This window comes from Ziziphus jujuba, chromosome 8 (genome assembly GCF_031755915.1).
Source record: "Ziziphus jujuba cultivar Dongzao chromosome 8, ASM3175591v1".
NCBI classification, from domain to species: domain Eukaryota; kingdom Viridiplantae; phylum Streptophyta; class Magnoliopsida; order Rosales; family Rhamnaceae; genus Ziziphus; species Ziziphus jujuba.
In genome coordinates, this window is record NC_083386.1 from 9,601,404 (window position 1) to 9,627,221 (window position 25,818).

The 25,818-nt window shown below is 32.8% G+C and overlaps 1 protein-coding gene across 2 annotated transcripts; it reads left to right on the plus strand.

Annotated features, from left to right (window-relative positions):
- The first annotated feature begins 15,555 nt into the window (after positions 1-15,555).
- Positions 15,556-19,114, plus strand: LOC107404996 (probable 2-oxoglutarate-dependent dioxygenase SLC1). 2 transcript variants are annotated; one of them, XM_048470415.2, is made up of 5 exons: positions 15,556-15,748; positions 15,930-16,240; positions 16,630-16,877; positions 17,472-17,847; positions 18,488-19,114. In XM_048470415.2, the coding sequence occupies exons 2-5, from the start codon at positions 15,947-15,949 to the stop codon at positions 18,731-18,733; spliced, it is 1,164 nt and encodes a 387-aa protein (XP_048326372.2). In that variant the 5' UTR covers positions 15,556-15,748; positions 15,930-15,946; the 3' UTR covers positions 18,734-19,114. The 2 variants fall into 2 exon arrangements, with proteins under 2 accessions (XP_048326372.2, XP_048326373.2); XM_048470416.2 differs by having other exon boundaries at positions 15,657-15,802.
- The last annotated feature ends 6,704 nt before the right edge of the window (positions 19,115-25,818 follow it).

Consider the following 25,818-nt stretch of genomic DNA (forward strand, 5'->3'; position numbering starts at 1 on the left):
TCAGAAATTTACAGTCTTTAGTGTGGCTTTGCATCTTGGAATTCTACTTTTGTAGCTCATTCTCTTGCTCTATTGTACTTCAATTGAAGAGGGGCTGACTGATCAAAGTTTATTGGGATAATGATGTACCTTCTTTTTTTTTTTTTTTTTTTTTTTTTTTTTTTTTTTTCTCTTGAATGTACAATTCTCTTTTTCCTTAAAAAACAAAAAGTATGAAAATTAAAAGCAATTACTACAAATTAAGATTATACATGAAAGTTATTAGGCACAAAATTCCCGATCCATTAATGTCAGTGAATAGCAGAAAATTTCATCTACTTTTTCCGAACTTTGACGAAAGTATAACTAGACTAGCACTTCATTTTGGAAAAATCATCACTTAGCATACCTTAATACATATATAATTATATGTGTGTGTGTGTGTGTGTTGACTAAGTTGACTTTTGAAAAGTATATATTTTCATTAAAATAATTATTAAATTATTAAACTATTATATATTCATATATTACTTTACATGATATATTCATATATAAGCTTGCTTCATTAGTAAAACCATTCAAAATATATGTCTAGGCTCAGAATTCTTCTCATGTAAGGAGTTGTACATGTAAGCATAACGTCGCAATTTATGGAATAAAAAATTTGGCTTTCTGCCATCAAGATATAAACATGATTTTCATTACCTGGGAATATAATTCTCAACTTATTTTAAAAAATATTGATATTACAAATACCAAGGGACTAAAGGGGAAAAAAAGAAGTATTAAGGGATATTACTTCCCCAACTAGCTAGGATTTTAAAATTTAAACTATTAACTAAGATGACATTTTTAATACTTGATACTTATTTAATTAAGTAGGAATATAAATTTTATCTGATTTTTGGGATATTACTTGCTCAATTAGAATTTTAAATTTGAATTATTAATTGATATAACACTTTCAATACTTAATAGATCAACACATTTTCTTCATGCTCCTAATTTATCATTTTAATTTGTTGGAAACATAGTTCCAATCTTATTTTAAATATCTATTATGACAAATATTAAAGATTGCCGTTTATCCAATTAAGATTTTAATATTAAACCATTAATTAAAATGACACCATCAACATATAATGCATCAATACATTCCGATTTTCTATTAAAAATATTTTTTCAACATATCACGACTTTGCATATTTATTATAAAGGAATTCTTTTACAATTCTAAAAAAATTTTATGCAGTACCATTTAAACATTTAAAAAATATAAATAACTTTATTTAATATTTTTAATATCTAAAATACCTACAATTCATGTAATCCAAACTAAGCTAAAAACATATTTTTTATTTTATTTTAATTTTTTCATAAATCAACACCACTACAAGAAAACTCTCCACAAAAATTGATATTTGAAATTGGATAATAAATCAGAGCATTTTTGGATGAAACTGATAGTCACAGAAACTTTATGAAATTTTTTTCTGATCAAAACACTTTCGGTGCTATAGAATGATATATTTGTTGGAGTGTTCGATTTCAAAATTATCTTTAAAGATTTTAAATTGCAAACTTTTAAATAAATTTAAAATCTTTATCTCTAAAAATTTTTAATTGTATATTTTTGAATATATTTAAAATGTTTAATCATAAATTTCTAGATAACAAATATTTAATTATTAAATAATTTTAATATTTTTTTTATACATATTGATAACCAAAAAAAAAAAAAAAATGTAAAGAGATTTCAACTTAAAAATCGCTATATGAACAATAACTTTGGCTGTTCGGGAAGGGAGAAAACAAAGAACAAATACCATCAATGAGAAAGTAGCGATCCTTCAAAGTCAGCACCTGAGTTTAATTCCACATGTTCAATGTTCAATGTTAGACATTGTTAGGGCCTAGCAACAACCTACTCCCTAGGTATCATAAATTCTTCTGACCTCGAAATAGCCATGTCATTGTTGTCATTATAAAGGAGTATCTTTTGGCAAGCAATAATTCAGGTGCATCACAAAAAATAAAATAATAATAATAAAAATGTTTTAAGTTTTGGATGCCACCATAGTGCTCCTAATGTCCCAAAAAAAAAAAAAAAAAAAAAAAAAAAGCACACCACCTGGTAACAAGGATTTGCTGCTTTCATATCACATCAAATCACAATCCAATATCAATGTTATTGGACCATATGTACTTTAACATTATTTTTATTATTGTTATTGGATAAATAGAATATGGCTATTTATCTCGTAAAGCTTGATTACTTAAATCACCATCCTACTTTTTGGAAAATAATGAATCAATTATTATATCCAGATCATAATATAAAATATTAAATTTTAATTAAAAATATTTAAATTATATCATCATGCATTACCTTAGGAGCTTCTCGATAAGCTATAACAAATGTTGTGTTTCAGTCAATATGAATTATTGAGGGATAATTTTGATCAAGAAGAATTATTCAGCGATAAATCATAGGTCTTTCAAATTGCACGCCACTAGTACACCATCCGAACATCAATCAAAACGGTCAGACGTACGTTGTTTCAGTCAACATGAATTATGAACCCCAACTAAAATCAATACAAAGTCTATGTGAATATATGGGAATTCCTGTATAGGGAGCCCACCACTGGGAGCCAAATATAGCAGTAAAAGTTGTCCTTCTAGATTTAAAGCCAAAAAAAAAAAAAAAAACAGAAGACAAAAAAGTTGTCCTTCCAGATAATATTATGGATTTATTTAGTATAACTGAAAAAAAATAAAATTTTGATTTGTAAAGTATAATATAATAAATTTTTTTAAAAAAAATTTTTTATTAAAAAATTAATAAATATTTAATTGTAAATAAAAAAACTGTATTAAATATTTATTAAGTTGTATTAAATATTTGTTAAATTTTTATATAAGGTAAAAAAAATTTTTTTTTTTAAAGAAGCTCAAAATTTGAATTTATCTAAAATAGCTTAAAAAAGCTCAATTTTTGGTCAATAAATATTTATTTAATTTTTCCAAACATCTTTGCTTTATTATAAAAGAATTTTTGACCCTCAAATAGAGTTTTTAAGCAAAAAAAAAAAAAAACAAAACCCTACCAAACAGAACCTATAAAAATTCACTTTATATATATATATATATATATCAAAACAAAAGACGAACTTCAATCATAATATATAATTATTGTATATATAAAATAGAAATATAAAAAGTTTAAAATATAATTTTTTAATATAAATATTAAAAATTATCGAATATTAATAACAATTTATAAAAAAATAATAAAAATTGATAAAAATTTATTTTAAAAATAAAAATCTTTATTAAAACTTTTGTATTAATTTATTTAATTAATTATTTCTCGAATTGATTATTAAAATTGTAAAAATATTAAATTGATATTATATTTCTCTTAATTAATCGATTTATAATAATCATCAATAGTTAAAAAATACTATTTTTAATTAAAAAAAGTAAAAAAACATATTTAATAAAATTTATTAATTAAAATATATAAAACAATTATAAATAATTATATTATATTTTATAAAATATTATTTTAATACTATAAAAAAATTCTAGATGGTTGAAGATTATTTGTATCTTCTTTATTTTCATTTAAAATATAAAATATAAAAAATAATTATTAAAAGAGAGAGTCTACAATGAGGACGTCCTGACCGATTTCTATACGGACAGAAAACGTGGTCCTTTTGTGAGGAGATTTCTTTGCCGTTTGATTAGATAGATGGCCCAGATTAAATTTGGCCCAGATTTCTCTCACGTGACTTCCCTTTCTCTTCTCCTCTCCTTCCACTCTTCCTCTTCTCCTCTGCTTCGACATCTCTCTATTTCTCTATCTATGTCTTCCTTTCTTTTCTCTTCCTATAAACCCTCTTTCTGTCAGGACCCGTCCAAAATTCCTCACCGGAACCCTAGACAAGCCCTGATCCCAGGGAAATACTGTAACACCCCGTCCCAAATCGCACCGGAATCCGTGCACGTTGACCGAGGTTGACCGTTGACCGTTGACCGAAGGGGGTCAAAAGTTGACTTTTTGACTCGGTGAGAATTTTGAGTTGACTAGGGTACGGTGGCGAAGTGCATGACGCCCTGAGTTCGTAGACTAGTAGCACGTCGAAAACGGAGCTACGGTTTGAAAGTTATGGGCAAAACAAGTTGAAGTGTAAACTGTCTAAAAGGTGCCGGGAGTTGACTTTTTCTTGTGATGTAATTGTGAGTTGACTCTTGTATGGTTGTAAAGTACTCGTCGATACGAGTTCATAGACTAGTGGCACGCTTAAATCGGACATGTGGTTAAAAAGTTATGGACGTTTGAAGTTTACCGGATACCGTATTATTTTAATGTTTTTGGGTCGTGAACAGTGAAATGCCACATGTCAGCTTCTGAGTGGTCCACGTGGCATGAACAGTGTCACGTAGGGTTTTAATTTTGAAAAACTCTCGGGGAAGAGAGAGAAAGAGAGAGAAGAGAGAGAAAGAGAGAGAGGAGAGAGAAAGAGAGAGAGAGGACCCGCCGGCCGCCGGCCATTTTCACGTTTTTCCGGCCTATTTACTGTACACGCGCCGGCCAGCCAGATTGCCCACCTCATTTCCGGCAAAACCTCCAAATTTCACGGCGAACGGCCGCCGGACGCGCCCGGATCGGACGTCCGAAGTTTGGCGGCGATTTTTCCCCTCCACCGCCGGCCACCGCGAATCGGCACTATTCCGGCTGATATACAGTACACGCGCCATACACCCAGCATCCTCTCCTCAAGTCCGGCCTACCCACCAAAAATCACGTCCATCGGACCACCGACGCGCCGGGATCGGAGCGTTTTCCGGCGAGGGGTCGAAAATCTTCAAACGGTGATTTCTCCGCCGTCCGACCTCCGTTTTGCTCACCGTCGGTCCCGTTGGATTGCTCTCCTCACGATCTACAAATCTGCAAAATTTCACAGCAAACGGCCACCGTCGGAAATTACTGTTCCGGCGACGGTTACCGGTGACGTGGCGGCCCGCCGGAAAATACTGTTCCGGCGAGTACCCGAAAATTCCGGCCAGCTCCAGTCTGCAGTGTTCGACCTCCTGAACCCAAATCCGACTTCCGTTTCCACCAATTCGCGACGGTTTGGGAGAATTGCAGAGCCGAAACCCGAAAAGCTTCCCGATAAAATTCAAACCCCGTCGGGTACGATCATCAAAAATTAAGACCGGATCTGTGATTAGCATCACTCGAGCTTCGATTCGGTATATGATTCGTAAATTTTAGTTATCGTTTGTGTTTTGACCCCCCGGGTACCGGGTATTATTTACCCGAATAAAATATTAATTTATTTGACTGCCTGTGAATTTTGTTCTAGGAGCACCGGTGAGTCGTAGAATTGATCCCGTAGTGGATCATGGGTTAATTGCGTGCTCCAGGTGAGTGACCCACCTTCAAATTAATTTTGGGGAATTTAATTGATGAATATATTATGTGTGAATTAAATATTTGGAATTTAATTTCTATGTGCCAAATATTTATTGGATTTATTGTAGAATTATTTATGAATTTATTGGATTTAAGAAAATGCGAATTCTACAAATTTATGCCATGTGGAATTATTTTATGGTTTTGAGGATTTTGAAATTGGTGTGGTTTTAATGGTAAATTGGGCACGATTTGATTTTCAAATATTTCAAGGAAAATATTTGGTTATATTGGTGATTTCAATTTTTATAAAATATGCCCATGGAATATTATGAGATTTGATTGAATATATTATGTGTGAATTAAATATTTGGAATTTAATTTCTATGTGCCAAATATTTATTGGATTTATTGTAGAATTATTTATGAATTTATTGGATTTAAGAAAATGCGAATTCTACAAATTTATGCCATGTGTAATTATTTTATGGTTTTGAGGATTTTGAAATTGGTGTGGTTTTAATGGTAAATTGGGCACGATTTGATTTTCAAATATTTCAAGGAAAATATTTGGTTATATTGGTGATTTCAATTTTTATAAAATATGCCCATGGAATATTATGAGATTTGATTATGATATTTCGAGAAATTATTTATGCTATTGGGAAAATGTGGATATTTGAATTGATGGATTTGGAAGTTGGTGGATTTGAAAATCATGGAATTTATGGTATGGATTATAAGGAAATTGTGGGAAAATTCCCGGTTCAAGCGGATGGATTATGCCCGCTATGTTTATGAAAAATGTGAAATTTGTTTTATAATTTAAATTGTGGATTTTATGATTTTTAGATGCACCGTGCACGTACTGGTGTTCTGATTATGTGATATGGTATATGTGATATGGTTAGTGTGCACACGGTTGTGATTAGCGCGCAGGTGGGTGTGATTAGCGCGCAGGTGATGTGATTAGCGCGCAGGTGGGTGTGAGTAGCGCGCGGTTGATATTATGAGGGTGTCCTGTGGATGCCATCGGAGAGGGCGGCCACCCCCCTTTGGCCGGGACACCAGGTTAGCAGCGGCGCTGTGGGACGCCACGCGACCGTATGCCGGTTTCTCTCTATAACCTCCTGTCTGGCGGTACCTTGGGACGCTGGGTACTGTTGGCGCCACTGGTATATAGTGGGTGCATCAAATGATTTTCAGAACTGTGTTTTAAAAATAAAATGTTTGGAAACTGTATTGGAATTAAAAATATAATTATTACTGTTCGGATATTTATTTGATGTCTTGGTTTTCGGGGAATATGAATAAAGGGTTTTGTGAAAATGTTTTAAAAGGGGAACCTTTCAAACTGAGAGAATTGTAAGGGTTTTGAGAGAAATTATTATTTCCAAATAATTATTATTTATACTTATTACTGTGATATTATATGGTATAGTCGTAGGGTCGCTCACTGAGATGATTAGCATCTCACACTCTTAAATTCCGTTCCTCTAGGTACCAGGTTGTCGGTGTTCACTCGGAGCGGACTCGATCTTCCTCGCTGTATTTGTTCGTGCAGTACCTTGTTCTTCTTTTACTGCAGTTGTAATATTTCTTTCACTCTTGTTGTATTTATTTTGCACTGGATTACTGTATTTATTTTTTTAAGTACTGCAATTTGTGGAACCAATTTGTAGTTTGTGGGAGGAATAAGGGGATATTTTTGAAGTGTGTTTTCAGTGCAGGTAAATTTGTGGTAAGTAAATCCCTTAGGGGAGGTGCTGCCGGATTTTCCGTTGGAAGGTTCGGTGGTATTTCCCTGGGATCAGGGCTGTCTAGGGTTCCGGAGGAGGAATTCTGGACGGGTCCTGACAAATACCATAGAACCTTCCAACGGAAAATCCGGCAGTACCTCCCCTAAGGGTAGGACTTATCACAAATTTTCTGCACTGAAAACACACTTCTATAATTATCTCCTTATTCCTCCCACAATACTACAGATTAATTCCACAAATTTACAGCACTTCGAATGAATAACAGTAATCTAGTGCATCATTAACAACTAAATGTCCAATACAGTATACAGAGCATTATACAAATGAATATGAAATTAATACGACGACAGATAAAGAAGTAATACAAGATGGAGAGGAAAAAGGGAAGAAGTAATTCTTGGACTTTCGGCAATGAACTGAGACGTCGGGCTCGTCCCGGACGATCAACGTCTCCCAACCTGGACCTAGGGGAACGGAATTTACGTGAGATGCTAATCATCTCAGTGAGTGACCCTATCTACTGAACACTTTTAATATTAATAATATAACAAATAAAGGAATTTAATTAATATCAACAATTAAATAATAAATAATAATAACAATTGAAGTAATATTTTCTCTCAAAACCCTCACTATTCACTCTGTTGGAAATGTTTCCCTTTTAAAACATTTTCACAAAATCCGATATTCGTATTTTTCGAAAACCAAGGGATCAATTAATTTAATAAATAATAGATAAATACCCAAAATATAAATAAAATGTAATAAAATATAATAAATAATTTTTTGAACACTTTGGGGTTTGAAATTTTTATCCGAAAATTTATACTTGACGCACCATACCATATACCAGTGATGCCCTTTGATACCCAGCGTCCCGAGCACCGACTGGCGGGAGTTTAAAGAGAGAAACTTGCATACGACACTTCGGCGTCCCGACAGTACCGCTGCTGAAACCGTCATCCCGGCCAAGGAAGGGGGCGGCTGATGCGCAATATATAAGACTTGCCTGCCCTCGGTCCAATGGCAACTCACGGGAGACATAATACTTGCGCACTAACCACATATACACCGGAACACCAATACTGTATGAGTGCGTCTAAAATAATTATTAAATTAATCATAAACGTACTGATTTTCCAAAATCACTGTGGAAAATATACCAATTTTCAAATTTACCATCCCACATATTTGCCTTTAACATACCCGGTACGAAAACATCGATAACAATATACAAATAATTTTTCTCATAACACGAGGTTCAACAAATAATATACCACGGGCATAATTATAAAATTTAAACCACCAATTTAAACAATTAATTTCCTTAAAATATTTAAACCAATTATGTCCAAAAACAATATAAAAATTCAAACACAATTAATTAATGAAAATACTTGCTCATGTATAATAAGTGCAATTAAATCACAATAAAATAATAATCGGAAAATTTTTAGTAACTCAAAATTCTGTTTAGCATCAATGGAAAAATATATATATATATATATATAAAATAATATTTTGTTCCCGATTATATTTAAATTCCACCACATGAGCACAAATTCCAGATATCAATTTAACACCACATAAATATAATTAATTACCCCAAAATGTTTTTTAAAGGTGGGTCACTCACCTGGAACACGCAGTTAACCTAAGATCCTCCGTGGGATCAATTCCATGACTCACCCGTACTCCTAGAACAACAACATTACATAACTCAAATAAATTAATATTTTATTCGGATAAATAATATCCGGTACCCGGGGGGTCTAACACAAACGTTACCCAAAATTGATAAATTATATGTCTATGGAAAGCTTGTGAGATGAGGATCACATTACCGACCTCCATTGGGCTCAATTCAACCGGCGGTGGCCGGAAAGCTTCGGTCGGTTTTGATCCCTTCGTATCTTGCAAATCGAAGGGAAGTGAGTTAATCGGAGCTCAGAATCGGAATCAGAGGGTCCAAATTAGTGGGAAAGGACCTGTTGCACGACCGGTGGCTGCTGGAAAACCGGCAAACTAGTGACACACCGGCCGCCGGCGTTGAAGGCTGATCCCGGCGCGGAGATTTGGCCGGCGATGTCGCCCAACCGCAGGCTTTCACATCGGCCGGCGCGTGGATCCTTCCGGTGGCCGGTGAGAACAAAAACGATGAGGCCGAGGAGGAAGGAAAGGAAAAGAAGAAGAAAGAAGAAGAAGGAAGAAGAAGAAGAAGAGGCTTGGGTGTTTTCCCACGTGGGGGAAAAGAAAAAAAGAAAAAAAAAGAAAAGAAAAAGAAATAAAATAAAATAAAATAATTTAATTAAATAATATTAAAATAATATTATTACATAAAATAACAATAATAAAATAATATGGTATTAAGCATGGTGACACATGGTCACATTTATTAAGTCACACGTGGCACATTGTTACACGTTTAAAAATAATATTAAAATAATACGGTATTTGAAAAACTCTACAGGTCCATAACTTTTTAACCGCATGTCCATATCGGACGTGCCGCTAGTCTACGGACTCATATCGACGAGTACTTTACAACTATACATGAGTCAAAGTTCAACTTTGCATGAATAAAAAGTCAACTCCGGCATCCCTTGGACAGTTTGGACCTCAACTTGTTTTGCTCATAACTTTCAAACCGTAGTTCCGTTTTTGACGTGCTACTAGTCTACAAACTCGTGCCAACGTGTACTTCGTAATGGTACCTCAGTCAACGTAGAATTCCATCCGAGTCAAAAAGTCAACTTTTGACCCCTTTAGTCAACAGGCAAAGTCAAAGTCAATGGTCAACGGTCAACCTCGGTCAAAGTTGGAAAATTTCCGTTGTACTTTGGGACGGGGTGTTACACTTTCAATCCCCTTGCCAAAAAATTAAAAAAATTGAGAAACTATTTATTTTCTCTCTCTAGAATTAATTTTGTTTTACTACAAAAGTGGGGAAAATAATTTGTTGGATTTTGCTTGGTTTGCAAGATTATTCCCCTCTCTGATTCTTACTTGGATCTTATATTCATATTTGAAAAACCCATAACCTGATTCTGGGTCATTTCCCTTGTTTCGGATGGCTTTTAGACAATTACCCTTGTCAGGACCCGTTCAGAATTCCTCCCCGGAACCCTAGACAAGCCCTGATCCCAGGGAAATACCACCGAACCTTCCAACGGAAAATCCGGTAGCACCTCCCCTAAGGGTAGGACTTACCAAAAATTACCTGCACTGAAAACACACTTCTATATTCATCCCCTTATACCTCCCACAAAACTACAAATTGATACCACAAATTTACAACATTTCACAACAATAACAGCAATCCAGTGCATAATTAAAACATAAGTGTCCAGAATAGTATACAGAGCTTCATAAAGTGCTATTCAATAGAAAATACAACAAAGAAGAAAGAAATAATACAACTGAAATAAATGAGTACAAAAGTACTTCTCGAAACACGATAGCGGCAGAGAATTGGTTCGCTCCGGAAGAACGTCTACCACCCCTTGCACCTAAGGGAACGGAATTTAAAAACGTGAGATGCTAATAATCTCAGTGAGCGACCCTAGCTACTGAACACCTTTAATATTAATAATAATAATATAACAAATAAGGGAATTTAAGTAATACCTGCAATTAAATAGGTAAATAAATAATAGCAGTTGGAAATAATAATTTCCCTCAAAACTTTCACTAATCACTCCGTTGGAAATGTTCCCTTTTTAAAACATTTTCACAAAATCCGATATTTGTATTTTCCGAAAACCAAGGGATCAAACAATTTAATAAACAATAAATAAATAAATAATAAATACCCCAAATATAATTAAAATGTAATAAATTATAATAAATACTTTTTTGAACACCTTTGGGGTTTGAAATTTCATTTGAAAATTTACACTTGACGCACCACACCATATACCGGTGATGCCCTCCGATACCCAGCGTCTTGAGCACCGACTGGCGGGGAGATTAAAGAGAGAAACTTGCAAACAGCACTTCAGTGTCCAGACAGTACCGCTGCTGAAACCGTCATCCCGGCCAAGGAGGGGGGCGGCTGTGGCCAATATCAAACTTGCCTGCCCACGGTCCAATGGCAACTCACGGGAGACATAATACTTGCGCGCTAAACCACATATACATACACCAGAACACCAATACTGTATGAATGCGTCTAAAATAATTATTAGCTCAACCGTGCCGTTCTTTCCAAAATTACCGTGGGAAATATACCAATTTTCACATTTACTATTCCATATATTTCCATTTAACAAACCCGGTACGAAAACATCGATAACCAATAAAACAATAATTTTTCTCGTAATACGAGGTTCAACAAATAAAATACCATGGGCCTAATTATAAAATTAAACCACCAATTTAAACAAATATTTTCATAAAATATTTAAACCAATTATGCCCAAAAATAATATTTAAAACCACATACGATTTATTACTGAAAATACCTTACTCATGCATAATAATTAAAATTAAATCACAATAAAATAATAATTAAATTGCACCACATGAGCATAATTCAAATATCAAATAAACACCAATTAAATATAATTAATTGCCCCAAAATATTTTTAAAGGTGGGTCACTCACCTTAAGCGCATATATCAGCTAAGATCCTCCGCAAGATCAACTCCACTACTTGCACGCGCACCTAAAACAGCCACAGTACACCAACCAAATATATTAATATTTTAATCGGGTAACTCTTAAATGGGTACCCGGGGAGCGAACACAAACGACAACTAAAAATTACGAGTGATATACCGAATCGAAGCTTGAGAGATGAGGATCACGGATTCGGTCTTACTTCCCAGAGATCGGACCCGAGGTGGCCGGAATCTTGCCGGAAAGCTTTCGAGGTTCGACTCCTCAATTCTCCCAAACCGTCGCGAATTGGAGGAAAAGGATGCCGGATTTGGATTCAGGAGGTAGGAATCAGTGGACAGGGATCGGCGGTGCAACTGGGTACTCGCCGGAACAGTGACTTTCGGCGAGCCGCCGCGGTCACCGGCAACCGTCGCCGGCGGCGACGCGTGCGGTGGTCGTTGGCTGAGATTTTTGGTGGTTTTGTAGATCGAGGGGATAGGATTCCAACGGGACCGGCGGTGAGGCAAACGGAGGCCTGACGGCGGAGAGATCGGGGTTTGAAGATTTTTGGTGCCTCTCCGGAAAACTCTCCGATCCCGGCGCGTCGGAGGTCCCGTGGCCGTGAAATTTGGTGGGCTGGCCGGAAATGAGGAGGTGGTGAGGGGTGGCTGGCGCATGTGGCCTGAAAATGGCCGGAAAGGGGTCAAACGGCGGTGGAGGGGAAAATCTCCGTCGAGCTTCGTCGGCTCGATCTGGGCGCATTCGGCGACCGGCGGTCGTGAGATTTTGGGGTTTGGTCGGAAATGGGAAGGCGCTCCCGTCTGGCCGATGCGTGTAGCAAGGGTCGGCCGGAAAATTGGACGATTCCGGCGGCCGGTCGTCTCTCTCTCTCTCTCTCCTCCCCAACGTTTTTGCCAAATAAAAGCCACCGTGGGTGACACTGTTCATCCACGTGGACCAATTAGGTGGCGACACGTGGCATTACTTTGCACTTAAGCCAGATATAATAAAATATTATGGGTATCCGGTGAACTTCAAACGTCCATAACTTTTTAACCACATATCCAATGTAAGCGTGCTGCTAGTCTATGAACTCGTATCGATGAGTAATTTACAACCATACAAGAGTAAAAAAAAAATTACACTAGAACAAAAAGTCAACTCCCGGCACCTTTTGGACTGTTTGCACCTTGACTTGTTTTGCCCATAACTTTCAAATCGTAGCTCCATTTTCGACGTGCTATTAGTGTACGAACTCAGGGCATCATGCACTTCACCACGGTACCATGGTCAACTAGAAATTTCAACTGGAACAAAAAGTCAACTTTTGACCCACTCGGTCAACGGTCAACCTCGGTCAACGTGCACGAATTCCAATGTGATTTGGGACGGGGTGTTACACCCTCTTCATATAAATAAAACCCAGATACAGAAGATTGAAGAACCAAAAAAATAAAAAATAAAATGAAAAAAACCAAAACTAACTGAATGAAAAAAAAAAAAGAAAAAAAAAAAGCAAAACGTAGGGTTCAAGGTTGGGATTCCGTGAGCATGTGGAAGCATTAGAAGAAGAACGAAGAAAGATTCAGGATTTTCAGAAAGAGAGCTTTTCGATTTTTAGTATGATTCTTAAGACAAAAAGATTAAATTTTGTTTTTTGGGGTTGGAAAAAAAAAATAATACCTGTCAAAAACCCATCAATCTAAAAACTTCCAAACACGAGCTAGAAACTCCAAATTCAGCAACCCAAAAGATGCAAAAGCTGAAATTTGTACAATTCTTGTTTCTAAATGTGATCAGACAGAAAGAGAAAGAGAGAAATAGGGAGGGAAGGGAGACGGGGGTGATTGAAATCATCCATGGAAAATTAATTGACAGGAGTGGAACTGGTTGGCTGCCATGAAGTCAGGTGAGAGAGAGAGAGAGAGAGAGAGAGAGAGAGAGAGAGAAAGAGTAGGTGCAGACTAATAAAGGGGTTGGATATATGAGGAAGAGAAGCACGTGAGAGAGCTTCGGGAGGAGAAGAAGAAGGTGTAATCTCAACCATTCGTTTTCATCCAAGGGCTATATTTTTATGCACGTTTTGGGACCGCATGTGGTAGTATCAGGTCAGTCCTGATTGTAGACTTTCTTATTATTAAAATATGTATTTTCTTGATAATTTTGTTTATAATTGTTAATATACCATAAACACTGAAATTTTAAACCTTGGTTTGCAGGATATATATTGCTTGTATATTTTTCAATTGTTTTCTACATACTAATTTTTATTTACTTTATAATATTTATTCAAATATTAAGTTTATTATTGTAAAAAAAAAATAATAATAAGAAAGTAAACTTGTAATTTGTGATACTCATTTTCTCTAAGAGTGTAATAGCTAGACTTGTTAGATATTATTTTTTAAATGTGATTTTTTTTTATTATTTGCCTGATTATTTGAAGACAATTGAAAGGTTAAAAAACTATCAATGATATTAATTTGGCAAAAAGTTTTACTAAACATCAATAATATTTATAAAAATTTTTGATAAACAAATTTAACAAAAAAATCATAAATATTTTCAACTTTTCTATAAATTTATATAAATTTCCATAGAAATTATGGATTTTTTAACCAAATTGTGAAAAATTTAATATGTATATTATGATAAAATTTTTCATGAAAGTTACGAAAATATATCAGAAATTTCGATAAATGTTATAAAAATTATATCTGTTTTCATTTGGAAGCTAAATTTTATTTCAATGTATTTAAAAAATAAAAATTTCGCATAAAATTTTAATATTTTAAATTATGTGTATATAGTCTGCTCATTTTTTTTTTCTTTTTTTGATAAATATAGTCTAGTCACTTGGCAATAGGTTAGAACTTGTAATTAGCTGATATATGATACATCCTTGGCTATATATACATATTTGTATAATTAAATAAAGTATATAATACATTTACCAAAAAAAAAAAAAATACATTTACCCAAAAAAAACAAAGTATATGATATAATAGTATATGATTACAATTCGCTTTAATTATAATGGATTGTGTAATTATCAATAAGGCAAATTACTAGAGCTAATGTTTGAAAGTTCTACAGGTTGAAATATGGAAAAATATATATACATATATATATATATATACAGTTCGTCTATGGTGCGGACGATCCTCATGCGGACTATAGTATTGGTGACGGTTTTTCATAGTATTGGTGACGATTTTCTAAAAAATCGTTGTTAATACTATGAAAAACCGTCACTAATACTGCGGTTCTCATGCGGACTGTCCTCACCATAGAATTTCCATATATATATATATATATATATAAAATCTCGAACGAGTCTATATATATATATATATATATTTTGTTTTTGGTGAATAAAAAATGAACTTTTTGGTGGGTGTTACCGATCTAGAAGACTTGGAGACTATGGGCCATTAACTTCCATGATTGTTTACAACTTTTATTGTAACCATGTAACACTCAGTCCATCACCAACCACAGTAGACTTGGAGACTATAGGCCATTAACATCCATGATTGTTTACAACTTTTATGGTAACCATGTAACACTCAATCCATCACCAACCACAGTAAATGGTGGCACGTGGGGTCCACTGCAAGGTAAGCTACTATGTATGCATGTAGCATAAAATTGGATATATTTCTTATATATTGCGTCCATGATGGAACAATTTCCTTCAAAGGTGGAGCATGCCTCGTGGTTTTGACTAACATCAAGTCTAATTATTTGCTCCTTAGATGGACTTGAACCAGTCCATCACATTTCTCCCAAAACCTACCTACTTTTTACTGATTTGCTATTATTACCATATGTACTTCCGATTCCTTGTACCCTCTCCTATATTACATATATATATATATATATAGATATATTTGAATTTGAGCACCAATTCCTCGTTGATGTTTCATCACTTACCCATTCCTTTCTTTCTCTCTTTCTCTCTTCGCATCTCAAGAAGGTGGGGGGGAAAAAAAAACAGATTGAAGCATTCAATTTTCTTGAAGTTTAATTTGTATTTTGCCTTTCTCTTTAGCATGTTAATTACTATTTCTATGTCTATTTTCTTCATTTTTCTCCAGTTTATTATTAATATTTCGTTTGCAATTATTTACCAAAGTTGATCCTTTTTTTTTGTCTAGCTTTCGTTTTTCTGGAAATGGGTTTTGCCATTGATGAAGATGGTAGTAGAGAAAATGAAATGACGATGTCGGAGAGTGGGGAATACCATAAGGGAGTGAAATATCTATGTGGGAATGGGATAGCTAAAGTCCCTGCCATGTATATATTGCCTGTCTCAGAACGGCCTGATATTGATCCAAGAAATATTAATATTGCCAGCAATCATAGCATCAATTTGCCCATTATTGATTTTGCTCAGCTTCAAGGCACCAACAGATCTCAGACTATAGTTTCCCTTGCAAAAGCCTGCCAAGAATATGGATTTTTCCAGGTAATTAGTAAGCATCATTTTTATGTTCTCATCATCTTCTTAATTAATCTACTTGCTTACAATGAACAACATTACGCCGTGATAAATATATATAATGTTAGTTTTTGATGCAATTTAAAAATTAATCAAAAGGTTTTCATAAAAACCTTCAAAATAGTTTAAATTTAGAATTCCATTCATCTTTTTTATTAATAAAATACTCAAAATACAAAAAATAAATCCAATATACGGTTGACATTCATAGCTAGCAATTTTTATTAAAAAAGTAACACAAATTGAACATGCATGCATTTTTATAAATTATCCATATATAATCTTTTTTTTTTTTCTTTTGTTTGGTTTATTCACTTTTTGATAAATTGTTTTTTTGGTTATTAATGAATGCGAAGTTGATAAACCATGGCATTGAAGTGGATTGTATTGATGGAATAAGAGATGTAAGTAAGAAATTTTTTGGACTTCCATACGAAGAGAGATCCAAGTACATGTCAAGGGATATGCATTCCCCAGTTAGGTATGGAACAAGCTTTAACCAAAACAATGACAAAGTTTTCTGTTGGAGAGACTTCTTGAAGCTTAGCTGTCATCCCTTATCAGAAGTTCTTCCTTCCTGGCCCTCTTCTCCTCCTGAGCTAAGGCAACTCTCTCTCTCTCTGTCTGTCTGTCTGTCTTATTTTTTTGTTTTATTTTTTTTTTAAAAGGTATTGGCACCTCGATTATACCTTAATTTACCAGTTTGAGATGTTGTACTGTGATGATTAGGCAGATTTAAATATGGTTTAATGTTTACAATTTTATTAGTCAAAATTTAAAATAGTCCAGTTCTAAATTTCAAAGGGACGGCTACCACATTTTAATGTTTTTTAAAATAATTAATTTAATCGAAATAATTTGGTTTTTTAAAGTAAAAAAAAAAAAAAAAAAAAAAAAGTATTCACCACACCATTTGTATCCACTATGAATTATTAGCTTTCGGCTGCAAAGCTTATTGTTACTAAAAGTGTAGTTGAAAACTTTTAACCACAGTATATTGTGGAAATAAATTTAACCTCAGGCTTATTGGTCACAACCGAACAACAACTTTATTGGCTAAAAATATTTAGGCACAAAATGTAGATTTTTTTTGTAACTACTTTTGTTGAGGCTATACTCTATTTTTTACTAGTTTAATTTTGTTATGTATTTTTTTTTGGAGAAGATGTGGAAACTGATTTAATATTTGATTTTGTAGGCAAGCGGTGGCCAACTTCTCAATGAATACAAAATCGTTGTATCTAAAGTTAATGGAGGCTATGCTAGAGAGCCTGGGATTAATAGAAACCACAGCGAACGGGATTAATAATGGAAAAGAGAGTAGTAGTAGTAGTAGTAGTAGTAGTACAATGGAATTTGAAGATGGAAGCCAATTGATAGTGATGAATTGCTACCCTTCATGCCCTGAACCTGAATTAACACTAGGGATACCACCCCATTCCGACTATGGCTTTCTTACTCTTCTTCTTCAAGACCAACAGGTTCAGGGTCTTCAAATTCAACATCAACAAGAATGGGTCAATGTGGAACCACTTCCTAATTCTTTCATTGTCAATGTTGGTGATCATCTCGAGGTTAGTCAAGTTTCTTATTTATCAAAAAATAGAATAAATTACATAGAACTCATTTATTCTGCAATATTCTAGGTTGAACTATTCTGCAATATTCTAGGTAGAACCTAACATTTACTGTCGAGTTGAACATTTCTTATTGTATCTTCTGAATCCTCTAGGTTGAATATTAGACACCGTTGGATGTACTTATTCATGGTTTAAGATGATTGTTGAAAATTATGTCAGCTATTGTAGGTTTGGAACACTCTTTCTAACAATAATATTTAAACCATCGAAAATTATTAATGATATGTTTTTAGAGTACTCTATATATATATATATATATTATACATATATATACACGTATATATATAAATTCTATAATGAGCATCAGTCTTCCACTATAATAGACGTGTCTTCTTTTTTTATACGCCTATTGACATGTGTTAAAATAAATAAATAAAAACATTGAAAAACATCTATGCCCTACCACATATTATGGCTTACATTTGATGCCCATAATTGAATTTTTGTCTCTCTGTCTCTGTCTCTCTCTTTCTTTCTCTCTGTATATATATGTATATGTTATCATTTCCATGTAAAAAATAAACAGAGAATTGTATTAATTTGATTGGTGACATCGTTCAAAAATTTGACACAGATATTCAGCAATGGAAGATACAAGAGTGTGCTCCACAGGGTAGTAGTAAATTCATACAAGTCACGGATCTCTGTTGCTTCATTGCATAGCCTTCCATTTGATGCCGTTGTTCGACCATCACCAAAACTCATTGACATATCCAATCCAAGACGTTACAAGGACACCGACTTTTCCAATTTCCTCCACTATATTGCATCCCGTGAGCACAACACCAAGAATTTCCTGGACTCTAGGAAATTGACTTGATCATCATGATCATTTTATCAGATTAATACACCATTGGCCAAAAAAGTCTTGGGGTTTTGACTTTTTAGGATTACCAAATGACAGCAAATCTTACTTGTATTAATTAATAAATTTGGTTTTCAAATTTGTCTTCAACGAGATCAAGGCTTATACTATTTATGCTCAATAAATAAAATATTTGAATTATTTGCCTCCTAAGTTCTTCCTTGTTCAGTACGGCTCACTTGAAATTAATTCATCTACTACCAACCTAGGCCTTGCCCCACAACCATGTTTGTATAATTTTCCATGTGTATGATAGTTGGAATGTATTGTGTGTGTGTATATATCTATATGTACATATATATATGAAACTAGATTTAAATTATAATTGAGGTGTCATTCCTAGCATTTGTCATATCAATTTACATTCCAAATTGATGTTGCTTAAAAAAAAGAGAATTCCAACTTTAGGTTGGGAATATCTTCCCAACAGGAATGTATTGTGTGTGTGTATATATATAGATATGAAACTAGATTTAAATTATAATTGAGGTGTTATTTCTGCCATTTGTCACATCAACTTACATTCCAAATTTAGGTTGCTTAAAAAAAAAAAGAAATTCCAACTTTAGGTTGGGAATATCTTCCCAATAAATCAACTGGAACTCAAAATTATCAGATCAAGTGGACTTCAAAATCATTGAATATATTTGTTAATTTGAATTGGACACCAAAAATATTTTAATGGTGCCAGCCTCAAAAATTTTGGTGGGTCTGTCGCTATTGTGACATGACTCTTTTTACTTTTTTAATTCATTTTTTTAAAAAAAGTTTAACTTTCTAGTTTTGATAAAAACATGATTCATATAAAAAAATGGAATAGTGCTACACATACCAACTTATTTATCAGTTTTATTATCAAAAAAAAAAAAAACTTATTTATTAGTTTTTGTAACAAATGATGTGTCAATATATTAATAGTTAATTAAAAGATTAATATCTGAAGCAAATATGGATAAACCCTTAAATTGATCAAAAACAAATAATATATATCATGACAATTACATTTTATCAAGTTGATCTGATGGTTTTATTATTACAATTTGTTTTTTGGATCATTTTAATAACTAGAATTTACAATTTAATTTATAGATCATCGACAATTTTATAAATTCATTTATCCCATATAAAATTTTAATATATTAGTAAACCTATATTAAGTTATTTATTAATTTTTAAATCTCAATTATTGAAGCAATTTAAAAATTTATAATTAAAGATATGATAATAAAATCAAATAAGATCAACCGGATGTGAGTCTGTCTTTAAATCATAATGTAATTTGCTATAACAGCTATTAGTAAGCAAGTTGGTAGTTGTAGTCTTTTCAAAAGAGTTTTGAGTTTGAATCCCAATTTCAATAGAAAGAAAAAAATAAAAACAAGTTAGGTGCTTGTACTTATACATATGGATATATATATATATATATATGTATTCTACATGCAAACAGTCAAATCTAAAACAGGGATCCAACATTTTAATTGATAGTTTGAAATTTATTCAGCCAATGACATATAAAATAAACTAAAAAATGAGTTGGTAATTTCCTGGAACAAATTAATAGATGAAAGAAAAAATTATATAACTCCTTGGAGGACGACTGAGATCGATAGTGATATGCCACCTAAATAGACCAGACTTCTAATTGGTCAAGTATATATTAATCCAAACATCAATAACATCTATATATAGGTGTTTAAATTTTTTTTCCTTTTACCTTTTGCTTCATCCAACACATAAGTTGTACATTGAATATATATAATGGTCTGAAATCTGAAAACAATCAAATTCCCAGGACAAAGTTGCGGTCACTTCAATTTATCTATTAGAGACTTTTTTTGCGCAGAGAGGTTTTCTTTAAAGAAACGTCAGTTTCAAATTTAATATTCAAGGAAGTTTTCCCATCGGAAAAGATAACTACAGTTTCTAGTATGTTTTTCACATTGTTCTTGGCTATGATAGCAAATTTCCGCATCCTACACATTCAGCAGATATATAACCAACCAAAATAAAATCAAATAAAATCTCCACGTTTTCTATTTATATCCAAGTAATGTATTTCACATGCATTCACAGAACTCTTATCTACAAATGAAAAATCATACTAGATGTATAAATTTGTGACAAAAAAGGAATTTTATATCACTAACTTAAATAGAACCAAATTTCAACGAGAATTCTTTTCTTTTTTCATATATATATATATATATATTTTTTTTTTTTTGGTGTGTTGAGGCTACAGTGACTGGCCAGCCACAAATAAATTTCATGATTAAAATTATATTTTGTGATTAAAACAATTTTGCATTGGTTGCACTTAGTGACGAATACATCTAATATGTAACAAAAAAAGTGACATATTTTTCAACGAATATATTAGAAACAATTTTTCATTTTGTAACTATATTTTCATTTTTTATTAGTGAATTAGAAAGATCCAAAGCAGGAAAAAAAAAAAAAATTCTTATTTAGCTTAAAGATGAAAAGATTTCTTCAATTGCAAGTGTCGGATATCTTCCCCCTCAATTATTTAGCCAGAGGAAATGTAAAAACATTTATAGCCTTTGTGATCAATATATATAATATGGTAATCTAAAAAAATACACATTTGGTTTGGATGAAAAAAGTATAGAGAGGGAAACAAGAAAAATAACTAAAACAGAAATATAGTTTTGGTGAGAGATTAAGACAATTTGTCTCTCGTCAACCATTCTTGAACCTCTGCTTCAACACATTTTTCCCATTCCTCTTTTCCAGTACATTTAGCAAAAGCCTCTTCGTCGCAAGCTGCAAGTACCACAAGTTCATGGGTCATTTCACCAATTCGAATGCGACGTATTTCGCTCATAAAACTCTGGGTTGTTGGTAACTTAGGATTAGATGGAGGAGGATTATAAGAAGAAAAAGTGTTAGAACAAGGATGATGATTACGATTGACATCTTTGGTAGCCTTCAGAACAGCCATCAAAGGCATATAATTTGACATCATGATCATCATCAAAATGACTACTAATGTTACTCTTATACGTTTGCCGTCCAGGATAAACTTAATTCCTTTGTCTCTCTTTTCTTTTTGATCTAGTTAAAAAAAAAAAAAAAAATTCTACATATTTTAATTCCATGATAATTTATATGCCAAATCTTTAATTGTATTATTTTAAGATCTTTTTATTAGTTTTATTATTATTATTTTTTTAGAAATATTTGGTTAATTCTCATTAATTCATTCAAACAAGTGTTAGGCTAGGTCAACATATGCATGCCAATTAAGATGAAATTAATGTAGGGTAAAAGTAGGTAATATACTAAAATTATTCTCCAATATCTTGCTCTTGTTTTTAACTTAACTAATTAATTCTTTTATCAAAAACAAACAAACAAAAACAGTGAAAGAAAATATTCCTTATATGTATATATTAAGATTTTGCTTTGTATATATGAATGTCTTGTATTTCTTATAAAAAAAGGGTATGTATACTAACAGTAGAATTCTTTGGAGTTCTTTTGAATGCCAATTAACTAATTCAGTTAATTTTTTGGTGCATTTATTAATTAACTATCTAAAAACTTTCTTTTTCGCTCTAATAAAACAAGGTTTTATTCACACCTATAAACTTCTTTGGTCAAAACCTCGTCTGATGTGTATAAATTAATTTATTGTGATAGCCTTTTAAGATCTGGCCCATTTTCCTTCCTCTCCATTTATACCCTCGTCTGGTCTTTTTTTTTTTTTTTTTTTTCCCTTTAATTTTCTAGAAAGCCTCTCTCACTCCTTCCTCTCTCCATTATTACTTTACATTTCTCATCCTTTTCCTTCTATTCTATTACATAGTAGCTGAATGAATTAAACAAGACTATTTTGTTGGTTTCTGCATATTATAATTTATAACTATGCATAAGCTGCTTGTAAGCCCTAAGAGAACAATGACTGTTCATATATTTTGCTCATATAATTATTCACTTCACCAATTGAAAGCATGAAATTGGATAGAGTGTATCTCACTGTCTCCTTTTATGTTTATTTTATTATATGTTACATATGCAAGCCTATGTAATTAGGTAGGTTATGCACGGCCTTGTTTATGTTTCCTGTCATAGCCAATTAGGGGTCACGTTGGCCTTTAACCATCTCTCTTAAACAGAACTGTGTCTAACATTCAGTTTTTAAAGAAAAAAGAAATGGCAAAAATCTTGTTAGTTTAAGAAGACCATTCCTAATATATACCTTGCAGAAGACCAAGGGCTAAATTATTTAGTAAAAATAAAAATAAATAATTTAAAGAAAGCGACTTCTAATTAACATATAGTAGGGGAATCAAAACATCTTATCAAAAGTTAATAAATTTGATGCACCCAAAAATTTCTCTCTTCAAGATACATTCTCTTATTTTGTCTTGAAAATCCAATTCTATTAATATCTCTGAGTTTCCTCTCTGTTTTTCTCTCTATCTCTTTTTCTCAAAAACTGTGCCCATACTTATGGTCATAATTGTATATCTTGCAACTCTTTAAGTAAACCCATGTTGTGGGTATCAAATATAATATTGGGTCAACTTGAAGGAGTGATAGATTTTATGGCAAGGTAAGCATCTCTCCATCCTAATTGCGTTCAGTATTTTGTTTAGTTTTTTGAATTGGTAATGAAGATAACCGATGCTTTAATTAATACTTCAATACACTTCTTTTAATTACCAATTTTATTATTAGAAAAGAGGTTTGTTCTTAGTATTATACTAAGGTATTTGATAAACATATTACCAAAAAAAAGGTATTTGACAAATATTATTTTTATTATTGAATGAATATATCCAACAATGTGTAAATGATGGGCAAAACTACCCATAATTTCTCAATGGTGAATATATTAGCAAAACTAGTAATCAGTACAAATTGGTATGCCCAACATTGTTAGAATATTAATATATATATATATATATATTCAAGTCTGAAAATGGAAATCATTTGGTCATGTATATCATAAAAAAATAAAACTTCTGAAAAAGACTCTGTGACATCATATACCAATAAAATTTTGAATTCATAATTTTTCTTTCTAATGTAACAATTGCATAGACACCAAATGAATGTTTATACATATCCGGATGCTATTGAATTCATTCATGTATTTTTTTTCCCCTCTCTACTACAGATTGTTTAGCTAAAATCATTTTTCTTTGTTAAAGGTATATGAATTAATTGAAATCATTCTTAATTTGTCCCGTAGTGGACAGCTGAGGTTCTGTCTTTAGTACCAGGTTTCGGGCAACTTCTTAATATCCTAACTAGGATTATAACCCCTAATTAAACCTGGTACCAGGTTTCAGGTACCAGGTTCTTCATTATGCTCTGTTTCTCTTACTAATAATTTCTTCCACATGGCAAAGGTAAAGGGAAGAGAAACAAAAATTCTCAAACATTTCCATGTCGACAAAAACCTGTTACCATTTTTTTTTTTTTATATATATTTTCATCTATGTGCTATATATATTTTTTTCCCTTCCATGTGATTTCCCTTGGTCAGTTTAACAAATTTTCTTAAATATTTCTAAATGGATCCTAAACTTCAATCACAACCTTAAACTAAATATTTTTTATCTATTAGCTATCAGTGGAATATACATTTTTTATTATAAGAAAGTGACCCCTTGGTCTCCCTTTTCTTGCATGCAGCTGAAAATTCAGTGCCTAAAACCAAGAACAAAGCTCAGGTTTGTATTTTCAATACAAAATTTTTTATGTTCTACTCTAGAAATTTGCCATTTTGATCTATGAATATGAAGTACTACTGACTTTTTTTATATCTTCTAAAGGGATGAGCAATGGGAAGACTTAAATTCATACATGGAGGAGATTGAATGTTGATTATGATGGCATAGATAATAAATCAGATGTATCTGACAGTGCATTCACCAGGAGAGCTCGACCCTAGTATACAATCACTGTGAAAATACAAATATTCTCGGAGAAATATGCAGGGGTACGTTTATGTACCTTGCTTTCGATGTGAATTATTTCATAGTCAGCTAGCCTTGTTTCCACCTTTGTAATAAAAGCACTTCCAATTTCACAACACACAGAAGAAAAGAAATGCAATCTGATCGATAATTTTATATAAATAAATAAATAAATATATATATATATATATGCTGAGAATATGAAGATCATGCATCTAATTTCAAAATGCTGACATTCATCATGGTAGCCTAGCTAGGCTATAATATACAGATATATGTATATATAACATATATTTTACTTTGGTATATATTTTTACTTTGGGATATAGCCTTTGACTTCTATATAATTTGCTTAACAGAGTTTTTCTTCTTTGCTACAGGATAAAAGTAGCTTTGGCTCCGTAGAGGACTCTTTGCTTCACCAACAGATAAATTGAATAATCTAAATGGAAGGAAGGATTCAAATGGCACTAACTTAATTTTGGACTAATCATTCTAGATCAAACAGCTCAAACTTTTCTTCGAAGGTCTCAGGCTCGGGAAGGCATTCTCAAAAGCAAAGAGAAGATCCGGGACAAGATTTGGGACAAGTTTTAACTAATCATTCTAGATCAAACAGCTCAACCTTTTCTTCGAAAGTCTCAGGCTCAGGAAGCCATTATCAAAGGCAAAGAGAGGATTAGTGACGAGTTTCGAATGCTTCTTCATTACCATTATAGAAAACTTATTCATCTAAAGACTTCCTAGATGCTGCAGAAACTACAATTGAGTTGCTCAAGGCAGAGGCCAACATGTGGGAACAAAACACTCGAAAGCTAATGATTGATCTCGAAAGGTTGAGAAAGGAACTATATGATCAATCAAAAAAGCGGGCTAGTCTTGAAGCAGAGCTTTTCGAATTGTATATGCAATGTGTCAACATGAAGCAGGAAATCAAACAGCTGAATACCTTGTTGTACGAAGCAAGAGCTACGCGAATGGATGATACACAAAAAGAATTGGAAGATGAGTTAAAGTTTCAGAAAGAATCAATTGTTAATTTGTCAATGCAGCTGAAGAAAAGCATAGAAGCAAACGGTGAGCTTGTTT